Raw genomic sequence first — 14,350 nt, forward strand, 5'->3', positions numbered from 1 at the left:
GACAACATCTACACCAAAAACCAACCGAATGAGACCAAATGTTAGATTGGATTGCAGCCAGTTTACTCATTAACTCAAAGCATCCGTGAAACCCAGGCACACCATGGGCTATGGTGTGCTCTACACATCCTGATCTTAAGTTCCTATACTTAAAGTAACACTTCTGTCATTAAAGAGGGATAGGCTGAGCTGGTGCCTAACAAGTTGATAGGGGGTAGGATCTGGAGGAATAAAGAGTACCTTCTAATGGCCACAGAGTTTTCTCAAACTTAAAATATTTTTAAAACCAATAGTATAAGGGATGCATAATTTTAATGACATAGTAAGAATGCACTCCTAGATTATATACTTGAAAAAGATGAATTTGCTGCATAAGTGTATTACATACCTGTAAACATGTTATTATTGAAAGATTATGCTTCTTTCACATGTATGAATGTTTTGCCTACGTGTCTGTGTGTGCACTATATGTATGTCTGGGCCTGTGAAGATATGAGGGTTCTAGATCGCCTATAATTAGATTTGAAGATGCCTTTGAACTTCTTTGTAGGTGTTACTGTAGGTTTCAGGGTTTGAAGCTGACTGATATTGAGGATTACCTTTGCCCTCCAGTAGCAGACAGGTTACCTTCCAGTATTATGAACTCTGGTTAGTAGTGTGAAGAATCTAGTTAGACCCCGGCTCAACCTATCCCCCCATGTGATGACAGAAATGTTATCTTCAGAAGTCAGTCCTGAACATCAGATTGTATAGAGCAACCAATAGTCTTGGCACTGGCTTGTGATGGTCAAGGTTTTCTATAGGACCCTTTGGGTAATGACTCAACAGGTTGCCACCCATTCCTGTTGCTGGATTTGTAACTTGGTGGCACAACATGTCTAGGTGGAGCCTCGTGTCATGTTAGTTTTTGGCTCCTTATGTATTCCATACATATAGGAAGCTAATAGAGTAGCAGATTTCCATTTAATTTTTTCAAAGGGACTTTAGTGTTTGTTGTCCCTCCCCTTATTTCCTACTTTACCTAGGCTTGCATGCCAGGGCAGTGGGTGCTTGGTTAAGAAAAAGAAACTGACCCTCTTCCTTATCAAGTATGAATCTGTGTGCCCATTCCAACATGCAGCCTGCAGGTGACCTGGATACACTGGAGAGAGTGATCAACTCCAGTCAACATCATGTTGATGAATATGAAAGGAGGGTAATGGGGCTTGAAAAATGCGAGGGAGGTAGAAGTGTGTACCCTTTGCCTCTACCCATTTCTCCTGGTTCCCTCTCATTAACCCCTCCTATTCTAGATTTTCTTTATCTCTTCCCAACACTATACACTCCTTCCTCTTCCTGGGCAGATATTCTTCTGCCCCCTAGTTCCCTAGTAGATAGTCAGGAATCCTGTGTGGTTATCCAGATTGTAGTTCTCATATCAGATACTTAAAACCTAACATCCTTAACAGCAGACACATGAAATGTTTGTTGTTTTGGGTCTGGGTTTGCTAAATCAGGATGATTTTTTTAGGTCCATCAGGCCAGTCTTAGGGTTACAGATTGCAATGGCTGCCCTAACTGCCCTCAGTACTCCCTTTGAAGGCCATGCAAATAGATCTACTTCAGCGTCAACATTGACAGAGCTTTGAACAAGCACTGAGGGGGCTGGGCTCCTAACAGTGGAGTCTGAGGGGGGCACACATGGAGCATAAGCATAGGGTACAGTCCGTAAGCCAGCTCCATTGTGAGCTCAGAGCATGTCACTATGGTTGTGCCAGTGCAGCTGTGTTGCTAGGTGATGAAGTATAGTTCAGTTAACCCTGAACGAGCAGGTCTTGCCTACATTTCTTTGGCAAGAATTGGTGATTTTAGCAAACTCTTATCGTATAATTTGGGAGGTGGAGATTAGCTAAATGGGAGGGAAGAGAGGGTAAGAAGGTCCTGGGCGGCCCTAGAGCTCCATAATGGAGGAAGATTTTGAATATGATGCTCTGGCATTGAAGTTCCCCAGAAGGGGACGCTGGTACACCCGTCTGTGGCGCTCCTGTCCTGGTTTTGGATGCCTGCGTCAAAAGAAAACGACGAAATTTCCCCTCTACCTGATTGGGTATGATCCCGTGGGTCGATTACAAAGAGCGGCCTGTGTTGGGGACGTGGAGAAAATTGAAAGTATGATCCATGAGTGTCATCATCATGTGGATGAATCTGATTGGAGGGGCAGGTAATGGGGCTTCAAATTGATGAGGGGAGTAAAAGGAGGAGGGTAGGAACTGTTAGGGACACTCAGGGCTAAGGAGGAAGACAAATCAACTTCCAGGGCTACAATCTGAGGGTAGAGAGTGGTCATGCATAGGCTCATTTTCACTGGGGACCCCTGGGTTTTATACCTGCTAAATGCTCTTAGTCGTATGAGACCTCCACACTGTGGAACAGCAGCTCCTAGGCCTTAATGAAACTACATAATTTTATTCTTATGTTAACCCTTACATTTTGTAAACATACAAAAAGACACACACACTCACACACATAAATACCGTTGTTTTGCCTCTGTGTATTTTCTGTGTACCATTGTGATAGAACCTGGTGCAGGATCCCCTGGAACTGCAGCTATAGACAGTTGTGAGCTGCCCTGTGTGTCTTAGCAATCAAACTGAGTTCTCTACTAAACAAAACTAGAGCTGTTATTGCCAAGACCCCTATCTAGATTTTCTTTCTTCTTTGTTGTTGTTGTTGTTTTCTGTTTTTTCATTTTTATTAGATAGTTCATACATTTACATTTCAATGTTATGTCCTGTCCTGCCTCTTCCATCCCACTTCCCACTCCCCCTGATTCTATGACGACTATCTTAATACATAATATGATGTAATATAATAATGTATAATATAATATAATGTATATGATACAATATAATAATATAGTATAAAATAATAATGGATCAAAGACATTTAGAACTGGAACTGTGACCATGCTCCCATGTAATCACCTTCTGTACTGTTGTTTTTACATCGATACACATGTGAAGGACAGAGATTGTCCTCATCTCACTTCCTGTGCCCCACACGTGTGGAGCTTAGGGTGTGGTGGTCAGAGACAATGTCGACTGCTAGTTATGTTGTACCACCATGGGGTTCTAAGGCCTGAGCTCAGGCAAGCAGGCCTCCCTGTGGGTTCCAGCCCATCGTCCCTCTGTTCTGGAGACTCCACTCAAGCAAGTCCATGGTGTGCTTTATTTACTGTCTTGGAGCACACTGATCCTCACACTTGTAGGCAAGTGAGCTTTGCGGATCCCCTTATCCCAAGATCAGCAGTCAGGTTTTCAGGACAAATGCTTTACCAATTGAGTTTTAACAACTACACCAGCCCCTCATTCCTTTTTCTCTGTGTGTGTGTGGGTTCTTACCATGAACCCCCTTGCTCATCGTCCCTCCTCCTCTTATATGAGGGTTCACCCCCACCCGTTTGCCCACTCCTTCCGGATTCCCTGCCTTAGCATTCCGTTCCACTGGGGCTAGAGCCTTGGCAGGACCACGGGCTTCTCCTCTTATTGGTGCCCAACAAGGCCATCCTCTGCTACATATGCAGTTGAAGCCAGGGGTCTTTCCATGTGAACTCTTTAGATGAACGGACATCTGGGTTCTCTCCAGCTCCTGGCTATTGTAAATAAGGCTGTTGTGAATGTAATGGAATATGTTTCTTTGTTTTATGTTGGAGCCCTTTTTGTGTATATGCACAGGAGTGTGTAAAGCTGGGTCCTCCAAACAGATTTCCAGAGTTGTCCCAGCTTGCTCTCCCACCTACAAAGGAGGAGTGTTCCTCCTTCTCCAAATCCTCGCCTACCTCTGTTGCCTGAGTTTTGATCTTAGCCACTGTGACTGGTGTGGCGTTGAATCACAGGGTGGTACTGATTTGCATTTTCTCTGATGACTAAAGATGTTGACCAGTCCTTTAGGTTCTTTTTGGCCATTTGATATTCCTCAATTGAGAATTCTTTGTTTAGCTCTGCTCCCCTTTTTGTAATAAAGTAATTTGATTCTCTGGAGTCCAACTACTTGAATTCTATGTGTATATTGGATGTAAGCCTTCTATCAGATGTAGGATTCATAAAAATCTTTTCCAATCTGTTAGTAGCCATTGTTTTCTAATGACAGTACTCTTTGCCTTACAGAAGCTTTGCAATTTGATGAGGTCCCATTTGTTGATTCTTGATCTTGGAGAATAAACTATTGCTGTTCTGTTCAGGAAATTTTCCCAAGTATTCCAGGCTCATGTATTCTAGGCTCTTCCCCATGTTTTCTTCTTTTAAGTTGAGTATATCTGGTTTTATGTGGAGATCCTTGATTTGCTTGGATTTTAACTGTGTACAGGGTGATAAGAAAGGTTTGATTTGCAGTCTACATGCTGAGTGCCAGTTGATTCAGCACCAGTTGTTGAAAAAGCTATCTTTTACCCACTAGATGGTTTTAGTTCTTTTGTTAAAAATCAAATGACCATAGGTAGGTGTATGGGTTCATTTCTGGGTCTCCTATTCTATTCCATTGATCTACTTGCCTATCGCTGTACCAGTATCATAACATTTTTATCACTATTGCTCTGTAATACAGCTTAAGGTTAGGGAGGGTGATTCCCCCCGAATTTTTTTTTTCTTGTTGAGTATAGTTCTCAGGATCCTGTTTTTTTGTTAATGCAAGTGAATTTCCAAATCGCTCTTTCTACCTCCATGGGGAATGGAGTTAGAATTTTGATGGAGATTGCGTCGAATCAGTAGATTGCTTTTGGACAGATGGCCAATTTTATAATGTTAATCCTGCCAATCTGTGAGAATGGGAGATCTTTCCATCTTATGAGATCTTCTATTCTTTCTTCAGAGACTTGAAGTTCTTACCGAACAGGATTTTCACTTGCTTGGTTAGAGTCACACTGGGTTATTTTATTTTATTTGTGATTATTCTGAAGGTGTTGTTTCCCTAATTCCTTTCTTAGCCTATTCATCCTTTGAATAGAGAAAGGCTACTGATTTGTTTGAGTTAATTTTGTATCCAGCCACTTTGCTGAATTTGTTTAAGGGGGCATCCTTGACTACTCCCTGATTTTAGTGGTATTCCTTCAACTTTCTCTCAATTTAGTTGGATGTAGGCTATTGGTTTGCTGTATATTGCTTTTCCTATGTTTATAGTAAGCTTTGAATTCCTGATTTTCCCAAGACTTTTAAAGGTTAGCACCTCATTCTTATATCCTGTCTTTATGGTTGAAGGGGAATCGATGACACACCAGCATATTTTCCCTAGTTCACATGCTTCTTGATCATTTTGTTATTCTAAGATGTTAATTAGTCTTTAAGGTGGAGCTTCATATAAAGAATACAAGAATGAAGTTTAGTTTTAAAATATTCTTCTGTTCATTGAATATTTTCTTTAAAAACACTGAATTGTCCAATGGTAATTTTTCATTCTGTCAGTCCATTTATTCCCCACATGTAACTTAGATATCCCCTGTGTAGAATACACATTCTAATATCTCTCAAGATCTTCCCATTTGTAAAACTTCATTTCTCTGCCCAGTCAAGCTTCCTTACATTGTATAAATTTAAATATAACATGAAATGAACATTACTCTTTGGAACCCTCCTTTCATTTTACTGAAACTCTATGAATCTCAAGCAAGGCAGCTATGCCACCATAGGTTATTACCTTGTAGCAATATTTACCTGATTTTGGTGTGAGTCCATGGGCACATTGATCAATATACGGCAAAGCATGAGGTCCTGGTTTCTATACCGAGTATAGAAGTGTTACATATGGGCATAAAAAATGAAATGTGAAAATAAAAATAAAAGAAAGTATTGAGGACTGAGGGCTTACATTTTTGTTCACTGTTAAAAATGTACATAGATGCAAGTGACCGGTAAAATTGCCACTTACCTGTCGATTGTGACATATTTTGTTTAATGTAGGCCACAATGGGTTGCATGATAATTACCTTTAATTTTGTAAAGTGCTAAAAGTATTGCTAATTATAGTTGTAAAATAATAAAAAGGATAAATGACCTTCCATTCTTAGAGAGGGTAAAATGTGAATGAAAATGAAGGTAACCACAATGGATAAGATAGGAGGATTAAGAAATGTAAACTTCTTTTATATGAATTTTTTTATGTGTACTGCTGATAAAATCCTGTTTTTCTCTCACAGAATAGTTCTGTTTGTTATCACTAGGAAGAGAAATCATTACCATGATCAGGAAATGCTGAGCTCTCAGGAGCTGGAAATGCTTGTAGTGTTGTAGCAGATTTCTTCCCCATTCGAACTGAAACATCAGAGTAGCCCCTATTAAGATATGTTTAATGTTCATCCCTTGGATGGGGACATGGAGTCATGGAGCTCCTGAAAATACCGAGGAGTAACTAGTAAGTTCCAGATATTAGAGTATGACTTAAAATCAAGCTGAGATCAATTTGGGAACTTTTCTAGGATTCAGACAGGCTGCTTTGAGCAGCGAAGAAGGTCAGGATAGAACACCTGCCTTAAATAGGAAGAGTCATGTACCATATCCCTAGCACAGTAAATGAACATTCGAGTAGACCTCAATAAATAAGAACATTGTAGTTACTTTCTTCCATCAGATAGAAATCACCTTCATATTATTTAGTACTTACAGGTGATGATAGTCTTACTGGGAATTCAGAGATGTTGCTAAATGTGTTTTCAATTTGCAGGACATCGCTGCATTATGCGAGTGCCCACAACCATCCAGATGTAGTGACACTGTTATTAGAAAATAAATCCAACATTAACATCCAGGATGATGAAGGCTGCACACCGTTGATTAAGGTAGCTATTGGCCATCTGTTTTGGTATGAAATGGATTAGAGGTGTCCTTGTTTGGTTTCTGTTGTTGTGAGAAAACACAGACCAAAACTTACTCAGGAGAGGAAAAAGTTATTTAGCTTACATTTATTCATCCCAGTTGATCCTCATGGGAAACCTGGTCAGGAACTCAAATCAGGAACTGGGGGGAAGAACTAAACTAGAGATCAGGGGAGAATGCAGCTTTCCATGGCTTTTACCCAGGTTTGCTCAGCTTTTTTTTTATACAACTTTGAACTCAGGCATGCCCCTACCACAAGACCTTGGGCTTTCCTACTTCTGTCTAAATAAAAAAAAATAGTTCCACACAGTGCCCCAGAGGCCAGTCCAATTCCTCAAGTGAGGATCTTTCCAGGTGTATTAAGCGTGTATCACATTGGCAAAAAGAACAAAATCTAAGCAAACAAGCAATCTCTGCATTGTGACAGCCAACCAGCACAGACCTGAGTGCTTAGGACATCTAGGTGGGTTGGTAGAACCCCTTAATTCTACCACTTGGAAAAAGATGTGGTGGGGAGATCATTAAATGAGTCAAGCCTGGAGTATTTAAGAAGACCTTGTGTCAAAATGGAGGGAAAATATGAATAACTAAAACTCTGTCTGATTTCAGAGAAACTATTCAGTGCCATTGTAGAAATGTTTCCCTTGGCTTCCTTGAAGTGAAGATGTATTTCTTTGTACAATTTCCACAGGCTGCGCAGCGGGACAACACACATTGTGTTTGTGTATTGCTCAGGCACAATGCTAATCCAAATTTGATGGATTACAGTGGGAATACAGCCTTTCACCATGCCATTTCCAGGGGCAGCATAGCAATTGTAAAGATGCTCCTGGAGTACAACGTAGATATTGAAGCCAAAACAGAGGTAAAGGTCATTCAACTTCATTCCCAATGCACTTCTAGCTACTTCTAGCTGGGACACTCAGACCTATTTTCTACATGCAGAACCTCAAGCATTCTCACTGAATGTGTTCAGAGGAACGCTTTTTCTCTTTATATATATATATGTGTGTGTGTGTGTGTGTGTGTGTGTGTGTGTGTGTGTGTGTGTGTCTGTGTGTGTGTGTGTCTGTGTGTGTGTGTATTTATAATTAGTGCCAAAAAACCCACAGAATAGCATATTTTGTCTCAGCGTTGACTTTAAGTTTGAAATTCAAGATTATAGGCTTTAGGATTACACACACACACACACACACACAGACACACACAGACACACACACACACACACATACACACATACACACACACATCACATCACATCACATCTACACCAACAAGGAAAAGAAATACATTTCAAGTTTAATGATTGTAGAATATATAGAACTGGGTTGCTGCTAAGAAGGTATTGATGTGTGTTTGGCTCAGGGATGAGGGCAGACTGGGAAAGGAGAGAGGTGTCAGGCAAATTAGAAAATCTGATCATTGAGAAAATATACAAAACATTTTTATGATTTTCAAAAGTTTTGGTATTCATAGAAGATGCTATTGCCCTTGGGAGATAATTCTTAGTTTAGAAAAGAAATATATTTGGAGTGCAGATTGAGAAACTCTGCTCCAGATACCTCTTGAGCACACTCCTTCAACAGGGGCATACCAAACTTTATATTTTGGGGTTGTGTCCATGGAGGTCCTAGTCTTTGGAGCTAAGAAGATTGGAACCATTGAGTGTTTGGGGAAAATTCTGGAAGGGATTGGTGTTCATATGCAGTGTTGTGTAGACAAAAGATGTGTCAAAGGGAAGAAGAGAGCTGTGTGTGGAAAGCACAGCAGGTGTTGTAGGAAAAATGATGCCTTGTGACTCAGTACAGTGTGTGTTTATGTTCACAAAATCTGTGATGAACTTTCAGTTGAGAAACAAGTTGTTTTATAAAATGTAATATTGTTTTCTTTACAGTATGGCTTGACACCACTGCAACTTGCAACATATGAAAATCAGACTGAAATGATAAACTTCTTAGAATCAATGAGTGCAGATGCACAGGCCGTGCAAGTGTCAAACAGGTACAGTTTCTTCTCTTCTACAATCTTAGTGTTGTTCTTGATGGTGAGAATTGCTTAAGTCAGGAATATTAATATGATATTAAATGATTTGAAAAACTCAGAGAAATATTTAGAAAGCTTATTACACACGAAATATGAGCTAGAAAAGAGACTGTTCCAACACAACAAAAGAACAGCAGTACCAGGAGTACTACATAGCTCAGTAGTTCAGTTCGTGAGTCATGAACCAAGACAAAGAATAAGCTAGATCAGCTGTTGGTCCACTTCAGTATTTTTTATTTTGACACAGTTTGCCACTGAATTAAAGGTCATGTGTGTCATTGGCAAATGTTCTACCATGAATAAACACCCCCAGTCCCTGAGTCTGAAATTTTATAATTTCTGACCTTAAAAATGACAGTATAAGCCAAATCTTTAGAATTATATGTTACATAATCACAGGTAATAAATAGTGTTTCCTAATGATCTGTTTGAAATGTCCAATGCAGTAGAAAACTACCTTTTGCTAGGAGGTGTTCGGTAAACTTTCATCCTGTAATTAACTAGCAATGTTGGTGATATTGCAGTCCAAGACATTTTTGTGTCACATTTCAGATGGAGCTTTTAATGTGGATATATAAATAGTTCATTTCCTTCCACATATTCTGGTATTTTAGAATTATAAATCTTCTCCTAGATTTTGTGAATGTTTAGCTCTAAATAAATTGATCTTACAAAGCTATATTCCCTTCCATATGAAATAAAATTATTATGCTGAAATTCCCTGTTTAGTACACATGTTTACCTAATGTTTATGTTGAGCCATTATTTCCAGACAACAGATCTGTGCTTTAAGGTGAGCCTTTCTAGAGAGAGCTCACTCTCCTTTCAAAACTTAATGCTCTTTGAAATATTTAATTTTATTTTTTCTTATTCATTTTACATCAAACTCACTGACCCTGTCTCAGTCTCCCTATTCCACAGTCCTTTCCGGTTCCCCTTCCCCTTCACCTCCGAGCAGTCATGGATCCCCTATGTATCCCCACACCCTGGCACTTCAAGTCTCTGCAAGGGTAGACACTTCCTCTCTCTCCAAGGTCAGACAATGCAACTCAGCTAGAAGGAGGTATCCCATGTATAAGCAACAGCTTTTTGATAGGCCCCATCCCAGTTGACTGGGACCCATATGAAAACCTAGCTGCTCTTCTGCTACATATGAGTGGGAAGGTGTGAGTCCAGCCCGTGTATGTTCTGTGGTTGGTGGTTCAGTCTCTGAGAGCCCCAGGTGTCCAGGTTATTTCACTCTGTTGTTTGTCCTCTGGAGTTCTTATCTCCTTGCAGACCTGGAATCTTTCCTCCTAGTGTTCCCTAAGAGTCTACTGCCATACATCCCTGAGCAAGGCAAATATTCTCTTTAGAGTTTTTAAGAGGGAGGGAGGAGAGAGAGAGAGAGAGAGAGAGAGAGAGAGAGACAGAGACAGAGACAGAGACAGAGAGACAGAGAGAGAGACAGAAAGAGAGAGACAGAGAGAGAGAGACAGAGAGAGAGAGAGTCAGAGAGAGAGAGATTGATTGATTGATTGTGTGTATGCATGCTTGAGCCTTTTAGTTTGTGTTCTATTTAAAAGCTAACCATGCCTCATGTTTTCTCTTGAGAAAGTCGCAAGGATACCAGTCAACAGTCATAGTGCATTGCTGAAAAATAAATTCAAAATTGTTTGACTAGACCTGTAGTTCCATGAATTACATCCCAGACTGTGGGAGGGAGGAGACACACAGACCTTTGTGAGTTAAGTACAACATGGTCTATGGCGTGGGTTTCAGACCAGCATGGCTACATAGTGAGATCCGGTTTCAAAAAACATTGTTTGTGAACATCTAAACTAAGATACTGGGGACTGAAATATAAAGGTCTTCAAATGCTCGCTAAATGTTTTTCTTATGAATAGTACAATAACCATAACTTATAAATCTATGCCACAGTGCAAGAACACCAGCACATAAAAAAGAAGTGAAGCATGTAAGATTTTTGGAAGGTAAGATTTTTTATATCATATATAAATTTACTATATTGTAGCTGGTCTTATTCACCCTAGATAAAATAGTGCGGACATTTTAGCTCCTCTCCTACTGTGACCACACAAGGCAGCCCAGCTAGCAGAAAGGAATCCAAATGCAGGCAACAGAATGAGAACCTGCCCTCACTTCAGTAAACCAGGAGTCCACATGAAGAGCACGTGAAGCTGCACGTCTGCTACCTCTGAATATGGGGTCTATGTGCAGCCCTGACGTGCTCTTTGATAGGTGGTTCAGTCCCTGTGAGCCCTCATGGGCCCCTGTTGGTTAATCTGTAGATTTTCTTGTTGTGTTTCTGAACCTTCAATGGCACTGTCCTCCTTTGAATTCAATATCCTTCCCCCAACTCTTTCACAAGACGCCCCAACCCCCACCTGATATTTATTTGGCTGTGGGTGTGTACATCTGTTTCTATCCAGGGCTTGATGAAGACTCTCAGAAGAATTATCCAAAGCTTCTGTCTGCAAGCATAGCAAAATATCATTAATGGAGTCAAAGACTGGCTCTCTCCCACAGGGTGGGTCTCAAGTTGGTCCAGTTATTGGTTTGGTATCTCCTTAATGTCCGTTCCATTTTAACCTGCATATCTTGGTGGTAGGATAAATTTTGGGTTGATGTTTTTCTGAGTGCTTTGGTGTTCTCCTCCTTCTCCTGGAAGTCTCCCCTGTGTACAGAAGATGACCACTGAAAGCTGCATATCACCTGCTGCTAGTAGGCTCTGCAAGTCTCAGCTCCACAGATAGACTGCTAAGAGCCCCCATGGTTCCTGGTCTTTGTTTCACCACAGAGATGCCTCTCCACTGGTATCTTCTGTCCCAGCTCCCACACCACACCTGCTCTGCACCTTAGTTCCCCTCCCCATCCTACAAATTTCCCTCCCTCAACCGAATCCTGATATCTATTTCATTTTCCCTCCTGAGTGAGATTCACGCATCTTCCCTTGGGCCCTCATTACTTAGCTTCTTTAGGTCTGTGCACTGTGGCCTGGTTATTCTGTAATTTATGGCTGCTAAGGTCCTCACCTTTAAGTAAGTACATACCATGCCTGTCCTTCTCGGTTTCAGTTACCTCATCCAATATGATGTTTGCCAATCCCATCCATTTGCCTGCAATTTTCTCAAAATCCATGTTTTTCATAGCCGAGTATTATTTCATTGTGCAAATATACCACATTTCCTTAATCAGTTTTTCAGTTGTCTCCTGTCCATGGCTATTACAAGGAGAGGTTTTATGAACATAGTTAAGCAAGTGTGCTTGGGTGGTATGGTGGAGCAAGTTTGGGGTATATGCCCATGATTGACATAGTTGTGTCTTAAGGTAAAAACTATTTCAAAATTTTTGGAAAAAAAAAAACCTGCCAAATTGCTTTTCAAAAGGGATTTTAGGGGTTGGAGATTTAGCTCAGCGGTAGAGCACTTGCCTAGCAAGCACAAGGCCCTGGGTTCGGTCCCCAGCTCTGAAAAAAAGAAAAAGAAAAAAAAAAGAAAACGGATTTTAATGTCTCTCTCACCAACAATGGAGGAATGTTCCCTTTGCTCAATATCCTTGTCATCATGGCTGTCACTTGAGGTTTTGATTCTGGCTGCTCTGACTGGTGTAGGATGGACTCAGGGTCCTTCTGATCTGCATTCAGTGATGACTGAAGATGAGCATTTGATGTCTCTCGGCCTCCTGAGCATCCTCGGCTGGGAATGCTTCGTTTACCACTGTACACCATATTCAGATTGGTTTATTGCTGTCTAACTTTTTGGGCTTTTTATATATTTTAACCATTATTTCTCTGTGAAGTGTAAGACTGATGACGATCTTTTCCCAAAATGTAGGCTTCTCTTTTGTCCTTTTGATGGTGTCCTTTGCTTTACAGAGGTTTTTAAGTTTTGTGAGTCCCCATTTATCAATCATTGATCTCAGAGGCTGGGACAGTGGTGTGCTGTTCAGGAAATTGTCTACTGTACCGATGTCCTCAGTATATTGAAGTTTCTGTTTCAATGTCAAGGTCTTTCATCCACATGAACTTGAGTTTTGTGCAGGTTGAGAAATACAGATCTATTTTTATTCTTCTTCATGCAGACATACAGTTACACCTGCACCATTTGTTGAAGAAACTTTCCTATTTTCCCCATTGTGTGGTTTTGCCTTTGTCAAAATCATGTGTTGGTAGGTATGTGTGTTTTTTCTTTGATTTGATTCCATCGGTCAACTTTTTGTTTCTATACTAATTCTATACAGCTTTTGTTATGATTGCTCTGTGATATGTCTTGATATCAGGGATGATGATACCTCCAAAAATTATTTAATTATTCAAGATATCTATCTATCATCTATCTATCTATCTATCTATCTATCTATCTATCTATCTATCTATGTATCTATCATCTATCTATCTATCATCTATGTATCTATCAGCTATCATGGGTTTTTTGTTTTTTAAAGAATTGCTCTTTCAAGGTCTGTAAATAATGGTCTTGCAATTTTGAAGAGAAATGCATTGACTGTGAAGATGCTTTTTGTAAGATGGCCATTTTCACCTTGTTAATACTATCCATCTGTAGTATAGGAGACCTTTCCATCTTCAGATGTCCTGTTAATTCCTATTTCAGAGACATAAAGTTTTTGACAGGCAGGTCTTTAAGTAGCTTGATTAGAGTTGTACTGGGCTATTTAATGTTATCTGTGGTTACTGTAAAGGGTTTTGCTTGACTAAATTTTTCTTATCCCTTTTAACTGTTGCATGAGGAAGGGCTGCTGGTTTTTTGAGTTAATCTTGTATTCAGACACTTTTCTGTAAGGGTTTATCACCTTTGGTGTAGGTGTACTTTGGTAGATTTTGTGAGGTCTCTTTTGTATGTGGGCAGCTTTGCTTACTCTCTGGTTTTAAGTTTCTCTGCATATAAGTTGTTAGTGTTTATTGGCTGGTTCAGGTATGCAAATTTGATCACTGAGGTCTCTAAGACTTTTAACATGAAGGGGTGCTTGATTTTATCAACGGCTTTATCAGCATCTAATGTGATGACCAAGTGAATTTTTTTGACATCTCCACCCCTGCCAGCTGCAGCTATCCATTCATTTTCATGGCTGTCAAGCCATCTCCCCTGTATCTCCCCAGACCCGATCCTAAAACACTCAGTTATCTCAAAACTACCCACTCCCACCTAGTTCCTTCCTTCCTCTGCCTCCTCTGAGTATTTTCCGGTATGTTCTCAGTTAGATTCAAAATCCTCTCTTGGTCCTTTCTTCTTCATCTTCTTTTGGTCCTGAGTATAGTATTGATATCCTGTACTTTATTGCTAATATCCACTTAGAAGTGAGTATACGCCATCCATGTCTTTTGGGTCTGGGTTATGTCACTCAGGAAGATATTCTCAAGTTCTATTCATTCACCTGCAAAGGTCATTATGTCTTTGTCTTTAGTAGGTGAATAATATCCCACATTGTCTTTTTTCATTAAAAAA

At 40.2% G+C, this 14,350-nt stretch overlaps 1 protein-coding gene across 2 annotated transcripts in view; it reads left to right on the forward strand.

Annotated features, from left to right (window-relative positions):
* Window positions 1-1,755: 1,755 nt before the first annotated feature.
* LOC148000478 (uncharacterized) overlaps window positions 1,756-14,350 on the forward strand; it is a 52,275-nt gene continuing 39,680 nt past the window's right edge. Inside the window, exons 1-5 of one of the 2 annotated variants that reach the window (XM_087589382.1) lie at window positions 1,756-2,200; window positions 6,691-6,805; window positions 7,534-7,707; window positions 8,737-8,843; window positions 10,806-10,858. In XM_087589382.1, the coding sequence (XP_087445508.1) occupies window positions 1,944-2,200; window positions 6,691-6,805; window positions 7,534-7,707; window positions 8,737-8,843; window positions 10,806-10,858 (706 nt within the window). In that variant the 5' untranslated portion in view covers window positions 1,756-1,943. The remainder of the gene's footprint in view (window positions 2,201-6,690; window positions 6,806-7,533; window positions 7,708-8,736; window positions 8,844-10,805; window positions 10,859-14,350) is intronic. The other variant, XM_087589381.1, reaches the window with a different exon arrangement.

This window comes from Rattus norvegicus, chromosome 16, assembly GCF_021556685.1.
Source record: "Rattus norvegicus strain SHRSP/BbbUtx chromosome 16, alternate assembly SHRSP_T2T, whole genome shotgun sequence".
Taxonomy (NCBI): Eukaryota; Metazoa; Chordata; class Mammalia; order Rodentia; family Muridae; genus Rattus; species Rattus norvegicus.